Raw genomic sequence first — 14,931 nt, 5'->3', positions numbered from 1 at the left:
TGCTCTCCAATAAAATTCACCTCTTAGTTTGTACATTGGGACATTTATCACACTGAGTTCAAGTTGTTCATAAATTTTTGTTTAGTTCATGTGTTCTGAAATCTTACAGGGCATAACGGCATTCAGACTATTTCAAAGGCACAAACTTAAAAGTGAAACATTTTAAGGTTAACTTTAACCTAAGAAGAAGGCATGTTAGAGATCAGTCTTCTCATTCTCCTTTGGTTTCTGTATGCAGTTGCCTCATGGCATAGTAAGAAATAAAAAATTCTTATATTATTTTGGGACATTAAAAACTTGTGTGTGAGTGAAGAAAAGAACATAGAACAAACTAACAGGTTGAAAAACAGCTTTCAGTTTTAAGATTTTTTTTTTTTCCTTTTAACTTCATACCAAGAAATAATCTTTTTATTCAGAAAAAGTGGGAAGCACAAATATGTGATATGACTATACAGATACTTTTTTTTAATTTAATAACCTTTTGATACCCACAAGATAGGGGGATCTTATCAATGTATACAAACGTGAAGGAAGTGTGCAAAGAGGACAGAGCCAGGTTCTTTTCAGTGGTGCTCAGTGACAGGACCAGAGGCACTGGGCACAACCTCAAACACAAGAGGTTCCCTCTGAACATCAGGGAACACTGTTTCCCTGTGAGGGTGACCCAGCACTGGCACAGGTTGCCCAGAGAGGTTGTGGACTCTCCATCCTTGGAGATACTCAAAAGCCATCTGGACACATTCCTGGGCAACTGGCTCTGGGTGGCCCTGCCTGAGCACGGAGATTGGACCAGGTGACCTCCAGAGGTCCCTTCCAACTTCAGGCACTCTGTGATTCAGTGATACTCGTAAATTTTCTCTATATTGTGTGTATGTTGTATAATGTTTCATTAAAGCAGCTGCTGAGGTAATCATCTTAATAATCATTTTAATCATCATCATTTTTTTTTTTGACAGATGTAATGATTACAGATCAGTATGGAAATCAGGTTCAGACAGTAACATCTGCATGTGTAAATTCCCTAGGAGTTTCTGGGCCTGGACTTGATAAATCAAATTTGAAAATAACTTGGCAGGTATAAATTTATAAGATGTCATATAGTTTATTTCTCTATGGCCTTTGTGTGGTAATTGTCTTAATTCTGTCACACAGAATTGAACCAAAACTGTAGAAAGGTAGTCAAATTAAACACTAGTTGGTAAGCTGTGAAAAGATAGAGACTTAAAGCATTAAAATCATATGATCCTGTTCTAAGGAATACAGCAGCATCTGTTAAAAACCTTATTACTGCTGCAGCTATACAATATGGGGGCCGGTTCACTTCATGCTTGAGTCAGGTTTGCTTTGTTTCCAGTCCATTGTTCTATATCTTCTAACTTCTTTTTAGGGTTTTCTTCTGTGTTTGTTTATGGTGGTACAGTTGATTTTATGATCTTTTGAAGAATTCTGTAGAAGGGACTAATGATATTGTCTGCCATAGTTTAATTTAAAATGTGTTCTATACCTTTTAAAATATATTGGATATAACTAAGTTGTACATGACTCTTATATGCTGAAAATCAGGTTCTCTAGAAATGCTTGAATTTGAAATTGATCGCTTCTTACACAAGCAGTCCATTTAATTTAACAAAAGTAATAGTAGTTTAATTTTTAGTCCACTGTCTCACAATAAAAACAGCAAATAGTGTCTAACAGGCATAAATGTTAAAATACTGTATTGAAAAAAAATGAATAAATGATACTTCCCTTTATTTGTTCTTGATAAAATCTTCTTTTTATTTCTTAATAGGAAAGTACTCTAACAATGAGAGTAAAAGGTATTCGGTTTAAACCTTGTTTACTTGGTAGCAAAGAATTGTGCTTTGCTTGGCGTGAATTTTCTGACTTTCTCAGAGTAAACTTAACTGCAGGATCCCCTGCTAAATTGCAGTTTGTGGATTGGCCAGAGTTAGAAAAGGTAAGTTGAACAGTTTTGGTTTGGAAAAAAACAATGGGGTCACTAGTCAGAAGGTCTTTATTTTGGAGCACAGGATGCAAAGTTGAAAACCCTGATTTCTTAATATTGATACTTCTAAAAATTGTCAGAATATGACAGCTCTAGAGACGTTTTTTATTCTATACAGGACAGCATAACACAAGCAAAACAAGTATTTTGCAATCTGTCTAATGATACAGATGTGTTTTAAATGGGACTGTATATGTGAATCGTTTTTCATACAATAGCTAACTACATCAGTTTTTTGAAAGTGAACTTACTTGGGAATAATCTCAGTCACGTGTATTTACAATACTGTATTCCTTAATATCTCTTAAACTGTTTATTGTATTCCATTTGAACTTCAACGGATGATGTATTTTTCTTTTTTTTGGTGTAGCAATTTTTCTGTAGGCTGGATCCTAACACCCATCTTCCACTGCAGTTTGCCAAAGATACTGTCCTTAATGGCTCATCTCTCCTTTATCTGTTATTGGGTTTTTTTGATGTTCAGGATGTAGGAAGGTAGTCCCAAATTTACTTAAGTTTGCAAGTGTTTACGGTCAGAAAGTGGGGAAGGGTATACAGTACTTGTATCAAATGAAAAGGATGGATATTTTTGGTACTATCCATTTATTTGCTGGCTTTTTTTAAATCATTTTTCAATGTTTACTTTGGCTATTCAAATGGTAAAAGAAAATTGGGTCTCTGAGTAGAGAACAGGCATAAAGATTGGCATTGGAAAAATGGATAAGGAAGTTATTGAAGAAAAAAGTGAAACAAAAGGTTCAGAGAGTATCACTACTATTTTTACTCTCTAGAAGGCTGTCAAGGTGTATCAGAACATAAAAGTTTTAGGCCATTTGCTCTTTCTACAACAAGGAAACTGTTTGATAAGCCTCTTCAGAAACACGTCCCTCCTTTTAGTCACATCAACACAAGTAACCCATGTGATTCAATCCAAGTGGTGTATTTTATAATTACAAGAGATTGTAAATAGGAAAACTCTAGAATTATCTTCCTGGAGTTTTACAATTCTGTCATGGTCTAGCTGTTATGGAAGACAAGTAGTATGGAAAAGGTAGACAGTATTGCTCTGGGGACTCCTGACCTACCATGGAAGTCTGATATACCTAGAACAGAATAGTATAATGCGTTTGTATCTCTTCCAGCCTGTTGCAGTGATTAATGGTAGAGAATTGCAGAAGCCCCTTATTGTTCAGCTGTGTGATCAGTGGGGAAATCCATCTCCTGAACCTAATGTCAAAATCAGCCTTACAAAGGGTAACAACTTAAAGGTAAGCATAGGCCTTATGTGAACTTTGTTTAACACAAATTTTTGTTGTCATGTCTACATTATCTTCTTAATTTTCAAGACGTTTTTGGAAACATGAATAAAATATTGTAAGGGCACAAAAGAATAATTAATCTCATATAATAGTAGTGTTAATGAGTAATGTAAACAGTTCCCAGGACAGATTGCTCAACTCCCTTTCATTATAACAATCACAAATATAACAAAATTCCCATAGTATATTGTCCAAGTGTAATCAGTATATATTCTGGATCTTCTACTGAACCTTTTTCCAAATTCTGCATGCATACCACTCCACCCCATTCCACACTTTTATCTGAGGTATTTTACTGAATAATAATAATAATAATAATGAGGAGGATGATTATATGGTCCAAACTGGCAACCAAATCACTTTTACCTGTGGTTCTTTGGTTGTGGTTCCTGAATGTATGACTTACGGTCTGTATATAAGGTTAGTCAGCAGGTTTGCTCCCTGTTTGATTATCCCTGAGAAAAGCATTGGCAGTATAAACCAAATTAAAACAATGAGGATGCAAATCTAACCCAAATTTAAGCAGTTACTGTCCTTTCCATGAGTTTCAGATGGTCTGCACATTGGTCTGTAGGAAGAAAGGAGTTTGACAGAATACCCCATTCATTAAATTTTTTGTTCTTGTTATTGGAAAAAAGGAAGAGTCAAACTGTGAAATGTTCCTCACTGTCAGTGCAGCGACTGTTATATTGAATGTGTACATTATCAATACAGGATATATTCATCCACCTCTGAACATGACATTTTTTTTCATGCAGGGCTGGTTTTGTTCCCTTTTTGTTCCTGCTTGCCATGCATTTGTATCCCTCAGTTCTCTCAGAACACACAGCAGCCAAGAACTTTATTTTGCTTGCCCCTCAAGAACTGCCACAGCCTGACCTTTCCCCCAGTTTAGCTATGCTACTATTACTTATTTTTACTGTCTTTATATCTTGAACATTTCTCTTCTGAATCTCTTGCCATAGAAGCCTGCCTCACAGTTTGGGATTTTTTTTCTTTGCCTCAACTACTGCCTTTTGTCACGTCCCGCTCAGACGAGGGAGACAAGTGACTCAGATTTGCAGATCCCCAATGGAGCAGACAACAAGTCTCCAGTCTAAACATTTATTAACTACTCACAATGTACTAATTGAACACACGATAGTTGGCTAAGTATATAGCAAGTTGTGGCAAGCAATATAATATGCCTTGCATTTCTTAATGGGAAAGGGAAAGAGGGAGATAGAGGGAATGGGGAAACACAGATCACCAGTCTGGGTTTCTGCGCTGATCCCACCAACGAGGGTTCCAGGAGGCACAGGAGGCATCCGTCTTTTTCACTGGCATCCGTCTTCTTCGCTTCACTGCACTCTGCAGGCCCCCATTCTTGATTTATACACACTTTCCTTGGGTCCATCCCCTAGGTCGACCCACATACCTACGTATCCCATGTACGGGGAGGGGTAAGGTATTTCATGGGATGATGTAATTAGCATGATCATGTTAGCCCTCGTTAGCATATTGAGGGGTGTTAACTTTAATATGCATTTTGTGGATAATGAAGCAAAGGTCATTCACCGGACAGATGGCCCTTGAAGTTTGTCCAGGTGCACCAGAGCAGAGCCGTCCTGTCTTCACAGGGCTCCCTCCTCCAGCTGCATCTTGTGTTATTCGGGCAGCCTTATCAGCTTCAACCTCCACACTATCCACCCTGTGACTCATAGTTTTGTCTTGCGAGTGTTTGAGGCATTTCTTTGATCAGCCTCAACTTTTGCTTTCTCAGGCTGTTTTCCTTAGTTTCTCACAGGCCTGGTTTCTCATCTCTCACACCTTTGTGAGGGCAGCTGCAGCTCTTTGGGGCTTCCACTTAAGTTTTTGAGAGAGCATACAATCTTGACAGTAACACTGTGGTTGTGCCACCTGATCAAAGAGATGTTGTGGTGGCATGCTGTGTCTTTTCAGATACTATGCCTTCCTCCAGGGAGGAGCAGCAGCATGTTTTAGAAACTCTGCATGCTCTTTATCCAAGTGCTATGTGTCCACGAGAAAGTCTTCTGAAAGCCAAGGTGGATCATTGTTATAATGTGTTTATTACAGTGTGCGCTGATGGAGCTTAACACCGGTGCCATTTCTAAGAGTTACTTTCATACATTAGCAGAGCAACCAACTGCATATTGGCTGAACATACATCAGATCAGTATTCATGAGTGTCTTGGAGAACCTCTTTAGAGAACTGTCTTGCCTTGACATTTCAAATAGGTTGTATGCACAGTCTCCCAAAGGAAATGATGAGCTTCTCGGAACTGAAATTCTCAGATAAACTATCTGTCTATATTTCACTTCCCATCCTCTAAGTCTCCTAAGCCTGATATTCTGCGGTTGCAGCATGCATTTCCTGTACTCCGTTATCTTACAGGTCCAAAACTAAATGAGCATGGCTGAACAGAAACACTCTGAACTCTTATGTGCAGCTCAGTAGTGGAAATGCACAAAGCACTGGTTCCTGTAAAAGCTAAAAATCTTTTCATTCTGTGATGTACAGTAATTGCAAATACAGACTTATTTTGTTGAATTGAATATACTCTTCCAAAGACTTTATGAAATGTCTGGCAATTTTCTTAGTATATCTTTACAACGCTGCCTTCCATTTGAACCATTAAACACACATTTTTCTGCCATTGCTTTTCTCTAGTGATGTGGTAGGATAAATTCATGCTCCCATAGCTGATTCATTATGAATGAACTTTCACAATTTTTTTTTCCCTAAAGTAGTTTCATTCTTTTAACTTACTGACAAGACATTTGGGAAAGAAAGTAATTTTGGAAGATTGCCCACTTCAAGTTTTCCAAAAACATTGTTTTTCTGAAGTGGACACTAGACACTTAGTCTTCTGAATTTGTGCTGAAATAGCAAAGGGAAAGTATTTTAATGCCAAACACTATTCAGATAATGACAAACATTTGCACCCCATTGTTGTGTTATATCATCAATGAAAAAGTTGATTTCCCTAGTTAGAGAGGAATTTATTACAGAACTCAGAATGTATCCATGACTTCCTTTGCTCTCCTCCAAACTTTAAAGCAACTATTTAAAGTTCTTTTTGATACATTGACAAGATATTTCATAGGTAAGTCTAAGGCAGCATGCACACAAATTTGCAGAAGAAATAGCTTCTGCATACTTCGAGAGTGCATTAGCATTTAAGATTCACACCTGTTTCCATGAGAGGATAGTCATTCTCCATCTGCTACACTGTAGTCCATAGGTTCAAAAAGTTGTAGTTGATAAGGAAAATGAAGTGATAGCTTCTCTGCCATTTAATGTGTGAAGGCAAGTATGACTTAATGGTAGTGCCAGTCATAAGATTTCCCTTTCAGTGCCAGGGAATTAAGTGCGCAAAGACAGGGTGCATATAGAAAACACACCTTGAAGAACACTGGTGAGTTAAAGGGGAGTTATTTTCTAACAACAGGATTCAGTGAGAATTCCTTTAAGTAAGTAGTAGAATTTCCATTGGCGTCAAAGGACTTAGAATCAGGCCTAATTAATGTGCTCAGTAAATGAGAGATGTATAAGGTATTTGTGTTGTTATCCTAAAACAACACTGACAAGAAGTTGTTATTAACGTTTGATTAAATGCCATTTCTTACGCTACAGAGGTTAGTTCTTGTTTGTCATTAAGTCTGATAAATAAGGTACTGTACTTCATCACTTGTCATGACACTTTTCTCTTGGTTATCTAGCATTCTTACATTTCTGGCAGTGGGACTAGAATGGGGGAAGGGGAAGAGACACACAGATGTTTTAGTTGTTTTTACTCCAGTTGTACCATTCTTTAATTTTTGCTACCCAGGAATCTTTGTTCAGACTGGAGAAAGACTGTAAAAGGAAATAAATAGTTTGTGGAAGGTTTTAGAATCTGAAAATATACTCAGATTAACTTGTGCTATGGATGACATGATAGAGTCAGTAGCAGTTAAAGAAATAACATTAATAAAATATTTGAACATATTAATAAACAAAAATATCCTAGTTCAGATAAAGTGATTATCTTCAAAAACTGGCAGAGATAATTCTGAAACCTTAATATTGTATTCATAACCATGTATCTTTCCCTAATTTAGCATGCAAAAATACAAAGCTGTTGCTCAAATGGAAAGACAGTATGCAGTCACATGAGATATACATTTTATTCTAAGACTTGATACTACTTCTGTGTCATTGAAAGAATAAAAAATTTTTTTTTTGACAGATTGTTCCTTCAAACCAGCAACATAAAACAGATGAAAATGGTAGGGCTAACCTGGGAGTTATTAGTATTCATGCACCTAGGTAAGTAGTGAAAACTATATGGAAAAAAAAGTGAATTCTGAAATGTCGCTTGCTAGATGTATTTAAGCTGCGCATTTCATAAAGTACTTACCAAGAATTAATCTAGAGCTAAGGTCAAAAATTTATTATTTATATGCCTGTGGAAGACCAGATACTGAGCTTTTAGAAATTAAGTGCTTAACTAAATAAAATTCAATACCTGCTTCTTTTGGTCTTTTGAGAAGCTGCTACTCTAATTTTCTGAGTCCTGTTTTTTCTGGTCATGGTAAAACCCAGTTTATAATGGTTCACCTATGCATGGTGCACACGATGTCATAAACCACTTAAAATATCTGAAATGTACAGCCTTTGGTGACCAGATCCAGACACTTTGCTTTCAAAGTAGGAACACATTTTAGGAGTGTTGAAACCCCACTTCCTCTGGGTGTTAGCCATTGTTTTAAAGGATCAGGTAAAGTGTCCAAAAGAATTTAAAATATATTTATTTATTCTTATTTGCAGTACAGTTAATGAAGTCTCATTTCCTGCAGATGTGTGTCCTATGGCTCCTGCTTCTTCATGTCAGTCACCCTGGCTCCTCTTACGCTCTCATGTCCCATCTGACTTTTCAAATCCATTATTTCTATATCCTACTCAGGTTCACAGTTCTGCTGCTCACTCCCTGTATCCCTGAGCTTTTCTTGCAAGACTAAGTTGGCATTAGGTAGCTTAGAAGCTAGCCGTAAGTGCTTGATCTTAAACTTCTGAACTATTTCATTGCAGTTAATATTTTTGCATTCATATCTGCAGGATTTGACCCGTAGTACTATTTTGCATGTGGAAGAAAATCTATTTTAAATGTTATTGATGGTGCTCCGTGTATTTATAATGCCTGCATCTTGGTAGAAGGATGATGAATATTAGTTATCAATGTATTATTGGAGGCTAGAAACAGGTGTGCTCAGTAATAACATCATACTATTTATAGCATAATCAGAACTGGCTGGGGAGAACAGCCTTTATGCAGTTAAATACCATATTCCCAGTTCTGTTTAAAATCTTGAATTTTAAGTTTTTTAATACAGTAAAGAAAACGACTTATTCTACAGCAACGAAGTCATTATATACTTGCAGTGCACTTTGCTAGATGTGAGTTGTACACAGATTCACTCTTTGGAAACTGTCAAAGCAGAATGCTCCTCAGACAGCATTTCAATGAGCTGTGTTTGCTTTCCACCTTACTGTCTTCTGCAACTTGAAGCTGTAGATGCTAGTGTCTTACAGACAGGCAATGAAACATGATCAAACTAATGAAATAATAAAGCAAAATTAAATTTAATAGGCTAATATCTTAAACTTATTATTTTCCTTGTCTAACTTTGCATTAACACTTCCAATTTTTTTCTTTCCTTTACTACTGATAACTTTTAATTTTTTTTGTTCATGCCTTCATGTACATGATTCAGATTTGAAGTCTGTTGAAAATTGTCTTTTCAGAAGAGATCTGTTATAACAGTTTCTGCAATTTCTATATATTTCAGGGGAGAACACACTTTACAGCTTAAGGCCTCACACGGCAAGACCACATTAGATTGTCCTATAATCACATTAAATGTCCTGCCTGATCCTGAGAAACCTGTCTGCTTGAATGTTAAATATGACAAAAATGCTTCTTTTCCAGCAGGAGGTACCTTCCCTGGTAAGTATAAGGATTCTTTGGTAGAAACCAATCACTCAGGAGCTTTGTAAACCTATGAAAAACTATTTTGATTATTCTTCTGGTGTATTTTCTTACTTTTTTTTTGTCTGTTTTGTCTCAGTTCTTTGTAACAGCCATATCAGAGATGCCTCTAACATTTGGAGAGAAAAGATATGTACATCGTCTTTCAAAAGCATTTCACTTTTATTTATTTGTTCGAAATTATTTGCTTTATCTGTCTATAAATGGTAAAACTACGGAATCTCTTCACTGTCCTTAGTGAAATACTGTTTTTCAGTTTTTGATCTTTCCAAAAGATGATCTGAGCTAGTTCATGTGTGTTTTCCCTCGTCTCATTTTCTGTGGCGTAATAACAAAGGAGGTAGCTATATAGGCCAACTGTGAGCCAAGAGGAACCAGAAATTGATCAGAAGTATGTGAGTGACAGTACAAAATTTTCTTCTCTCTTGCTGTATTCTGTCACAAAAGGATGATCTTTGTTTTCTAAGGCTGCCAAGTCATAAAAGAAAAAATCCTGTCTTATGTTTTATATCCCAGTAGTATTCACAATAAGGAAAACAGATAAAGAAGAGCAAGTTATAACCATGAGGAAACATCTTTTAGTAAAAGCAAAACAGAATTTTAAACCTCTGCTTTTTCCTATAAGGAAACTGTAGCAAGAATAAGAGACCTATATTAATTCAGGAAATAGGTCTTCTTTATGATAACCATGGGAGATACGGTTCTTGAATTTTCCAGTGAAGGATACAAATTTACTAGCCCATCTCCCAGAAAATTCTCCTGTTTAATTTGCAGTAACACAATTTGCACTATGAAACCATGATACAAAGATATTCTTCAGAAAGCTGAAATCCTGTCTCAAAAAGTTAAATAGAAAGCAAGTACCATATTAAGATAGGCAGAAAAAGACTTCAGCAACAATTTAGTGGAATTGAAAAACAAAAACCATTTGAGACTTGGGAAATCTGCTATGTTTTGTCAGTGGTACCTGTGAAGGGAGAGTAAGGTAGTTTCCAAACTTAATTTATTTTTTCCCATTTAATCCCATCCTTGGTATTAGGAAAAAAAAAATCACATTTGAATCTTCAGTAGATGACTTTTAGACCTATTTGATAAAGTAAATACTAACAAATTTCCTATACTGGATGGTATTCACTTAAAAATTATAAATTAATTTAGACACGAAATTGCAAAGTTACTAATTCTGATATGCTAATCCTATTAATTTGGCTTTTGTTTGAAAGGAATAAATTAAGGTGGCAAATCTGATGCAGTTTTCAAAAAGTTTCAGGAGAAGTCAGGGAGACTTCTGATCAGTGGATATGCTTTCAGTATTGGGCAGTTGTTGGAAGGAATATAAAGTGTTGTTGGAAGGAATATAAAGGCCAATGGCATCCTGGCTTGAATCAGAAATAGCGTGGCCAGCAGGGACAGGGAAGTGATCTTACCCCTGTACTCGGCACTGGTGAGGCCGCACCTCGATTACTGTGTTCAGTTTTGGGCCCCTCACTACAAAAAGGACATTGAATTACTCGAGCGTGTCCAGAGAAGGGCAACGAAGCTGGTGAAGGGTCTGGAGCACATGTCGTACGAGGAGCGGCTGAGGGAACTGGGGTTGTTTAGTCTGGAGAAGAGGAGGCTGAGGGGAGACCTCATCGCCCTCTACAGCTACCTGAAAGGAGGTTGCAGAGAGCTGGGGATGAGTCTCTTTAACCAAGTAACAAGTGATAGGAGAAGAGGTAATGGCCTCACGTTGCTCCAGGGAAGGTTTAGACTGGATATTAGGAAGCATTTCTTTACAGAACGGGTTGTTGGGCATTGGAATGGGCTGCCCAGGGAGGTTGTGGAGTCCCCATCCCTGGAGGTGTTTAAGAGTAGGGTCAACATAGCGCTGAGGGATATGGTGTAGTTGGGAACCGTCAGTGTTAGGTTAATGGTTGCACTAGATGATCTTCAAGGTCCTTTCCAACCTAGACGATTCTGTGAATGTAATTAAGTCGGTACATGGATAAATGTAGAAATGGGAGCAGGTTGGAGGCTGACTTTTGTATGGGAAAGTGGTGCCTTGCTATTATGTTTGAAGGAGTTGACAACTGTGTGAATGTGAGTGATCCTGCTGATACAGAGTACTTGGTTTCTTAGAGAGCTTTTGCCAAGTTCCTTAAACAAAATAAGCTGTTACAAGACACTGTCCTTCCTATACTTCAGTCTTTCCCTTGCCTTTAGGTGGACTTAAAACCAAAAAACTGTGTATCAAAGGAGTGTTTTCAGTTCTGTTGCTGTTTCACAGTGTGATTTCAGCACAAGCATCTGAATTTTTCCCACCTATTCTCTGTACTCCTTTGTAAATACTTCTGGATTCCCAGATGATAAACATCTCTCAAAAGTGACCAAAAAAATCAGAAAATGTGCTTCATACAAATCCATTTGTAGTATCCCAAGCCCGTTTGAAATAAATGAAACATCTATTCAAAATTTATGACAAAAAGGATTTATTTGTAGTACTAGGAGTTGAGAAGCAGAATATCTCACACAAATACGAGGTCTGTGCTGTGAGGGCTTGTTTTTTGACCAAGGAAGGTGCATATTCGAAGATAACAATTATAGTAGCATAACTTGATGAGACAACATTTTTATGGAAAGAAGTTTTTGTTCTTTCAAATACTCCATACAGTGTTATGAATTTGACTAAATTCACAAGGTATTTTAGTTTTGCCTAGAGGAAGCATACTATAAAATCATAGAATCACAGAGTGGTTTGGGTTGGAAGGGACCTGTAAAGATCATCTAGCTCCAACCTCTGTGCCAAATAGTCCTTTTTCAAATGTGGTGTGTAGTATAAATCAAGCAGGTTTTGAGAGACGAAGAGAATTAAACAGCTTCTTGAGGAGGTAACATAGTATATATGACATTAAATGTTGATAATAATTAGATATTAAAATCGTAATTAACATCCTAATTATTGGATTTACTGGTGAACTCGGGTACACCTGAGGGCAGGCACTGTAATCTTGGAGGAAATCATGCCTTACTTTTTCATACACATCAAAGCACAGTCCTTCCTTAAAGTGCAAAATTCTGTTCTACGTGAGCAGCACAGCTTCAATTACATGCATGAAATCCACCTGTAACCATAGTGTCAAAGTGCTTAGTTCACATCTTCAAGTCAAAGGGTAACTTTGTTCTAGTTTGGATTCCACTTCCTTCAGACCACTAAACTTTCTATGGAATATACAGGAAAAGCTAAATTTTTCAGGTCGGTATATAAAATGCCAAGTATTATGACTGCAGAACCAGTCAACAGCAAATGGAAGAGTGAAACATGTCTCTATATCCTACTTCTAACAGATTTAAGTATGTGGTATTAGTCTGTAAGAAGCAGCCAAACTCAACTTCAGATTCATAGCCTGAGTCCTCCTTTTTATTACAGTGTGGCTGATAGATAGGGAAAACAGTAGTGGTGTTGGTACAGGCTCTTTACAACTACTGTGGCTTTCTATCCAGTAGTTCACCGGCTAAAGCACTTGTGAAGAAAGAGGGAGATCTGAATTTCCTGTCCTTGAAGGAAGAAATAAGCTACTTAACTAGCTAATGATTGTTCTTTCCTGAGAGCAAAAAGAAACCTGGCTTTCTATTTTGATAAGGATGATAATCTGGGAAAGGCAGACTTGAAATTTGAGGGAGTTTTTTAAAGCAGTCATTGGATAAAATAGATGGGATTTTTTTCTAAGGATTGTTACCTGGTCTAATTTACAGCGCTAGGGAGAGAAGGTTTTCCATGTCTGATTTTGAATTTTTTGTTGTTTGGGTTCTGTTTGGAATACGAGTTTTGTGTTTTTCTTCTAGGTATGAGGGAGGCACAGAATTTCATGAAGTTTGGTCTTAATTCTGAATAAAAATAATCTTGAAAAAATATTGTCTTTCATTCTACAGATTTTATGGTTAGTGTTCTTTCTGAAGATGACAACATTATTAAAAATATTAATCCAGCACGGATTTCTATGAAAATGTGGGAAGCACAGAGCAGCGGAACTAGGACACCAATTGATGTAAGTCATCAAAATGTGTTTTTAAAATGGGTATCAAAATGTCAGCATAGGACAAACATATTTGTAGTAGAAACTTTTCTACATTTAATTCAAATCAATATCCTCTTCTAGATTTTAAATAGCAAGTATTACGTATCAGTCATATTTGTTTATCGATATCTGTCCTGTTACAAATTGTCAGACTGTTCAAATGTCAAGACTATAATAAGGACAAAAATGCTACTGCTCTGCAGAAGGTAGAGCTGGGAGACTGTTAAAAGTTGCCACCCTGAATTTTGCAGATCAAAGACTCCAAGAATTAAAAAGATGAAACTAGCATCTAAATTGTAGTTGATCTCATTGAATTACTGTATGCTATCAGTCCTGCAAATCATTAAGACTTGATAGCATATTACAAGCAAGGTACTTAACTTTCTGTATATTGCATTAAATTTTTTGCATCTTTTTTTTCAGGTTACAACATTTAGCTGTAGTAAAGTGAAGGATGACAAGGAAGATGGCTTCTTCTACTTCAGGTATAGCAGCATTTATTCTGTAACTACTGATGCAACTTACTGTACAAAATACATAGTTTGAAATAGAAGCAAGAGTTTTAGGTTTTGATAATAACAATAGAATTAGTATGATGCAGTGCTACGAAATGGTAAAAGGTATTAGCAAAAAGCAATGGGCATGAGGATTGAATTCTTCTCTAGATACATTTGACATTTGTTTTATCTGAGAGTAGAGAAGAGTCTTAAGATAATATATTAGAATACATGATGAGAAACACTAGCAGTGAAGGAACTACGTCATCTGCTTGTTACTTGTCTAGTAATGTTCCTTAATTCTCTTCAATGTTACATTCAGCTGCTGTAGAATTGCAAGCTGGACAAAGTAGACTTAACTCTGATTTAATGCTTTCTGTAGCTGTGTGTTAATCCTGATCCATGGCCTTGGCCCTGTCAGTTTAGTGGTCTTTCCTTGGGTTACTTATTCAGAGATGGTGTCTTAGATGACAGGCAGCACAACTAGAGCTCATTGTAAGCTGCTGCCTGACTGCCACATATTTTCTACATCTATTCCTGGCAGTCACACTGTGGGATCAGTTAAATAGTTGTGGTACTGGCTGCTGATTCAAGCTCTTGCCTTCTAGAAAGAGTCTTTCCTTCTGCTTTTAGAAAGCAGATTTTAGGATCACCTTAATGCAGCAGATACCACTGTTACCCAGCTGGTCGTGGTTCCTGCATCAGAGCAACAGAGGGTGCAGCAGCTCAGCTGTGTCAGGATTCCAGGAACATCTGAGTGGCAGCACTTCAGGAGGTGATAGGAAGTTTCTGAACTTGCCTCTCAGCTGTGGCTCTTCTCCCTTTCAAGGCGTGTAATAGAATTCAGGAAGCCAGGCATCCAATCTGTAATCCTTGGGAATCTATGTGCTTTCTGTGTGTTACTTTTTTTCCCCTGGGGAGCTGAGGCTCAAATCCTGGGTTCTGACCCAGCCTGATATGCAATGCAAATACACCTCCATCTGTAATTTCCTTAGTCATATCCAGCCAAGAAACTATTAA

General features: G+C 37.1%; 1 protein-coding gene across 1 annotated transcript in view; it reads left to right on the top strand.

Annotated features, from left to right (window-relative positions):
• The window catches only part of SMCHD1 (structural maintenance of chromosomes flexible hinge domain containing 1), an 89,418-nt gene that overhangs the window by 55,112 nt on the left and 19,375 nt on the right, over window positions 1–14,931 (top strand). The window contains exons 28-34 of the mRNA XM_074878940.1: window positions 957–1,075; window positions 1,790–1,957; window positions 3,148–3,273; window positions 7,557–7,636; window positions 9,157–9,314; window positions 13,269–13,384; window positions 13,838–13,899. Coding sequence (XP_074735041.1) covers window positions 957–1,075; window positions 1,790–1,957; window positions 3,148–3,273; window positions 7,557–7,636; window positions 9,157–9,314; window positions 13,269–13,384; window positions 13,838–13,899 — 829 coding nt within the window. The remainder of the gene's footprint in view (window positions 1–956; window positions 1,076–1,789; window positions 1,958–3,147; window positions 3,274–7,556; window positions 7,637–9,156; window positions 9,315–13,268; window positions 13,385–13,837; window positions 13,900–14,931) is intronic.

Source organism: Strix uralensis, chromosome 1, assembly GCF_047716275.1.
Source record: "Strix uralensis isolate ZFMK-TIS-50842 chromosome 1, bStrUra1, whole genome shotgun sequence".
Classification (NCBI taxonomy): domain Eukaryota; kingdom Metazoa; phylum Chordata; class Aves; order Strigiformes; family Strigidae; genus Strix; species Strix uralensis.
The sequence above is the reverse complement of the archived record's forward strand: the minus strand, read 5'-3'. Positions and strand labels throughout refer to the sequence as shown.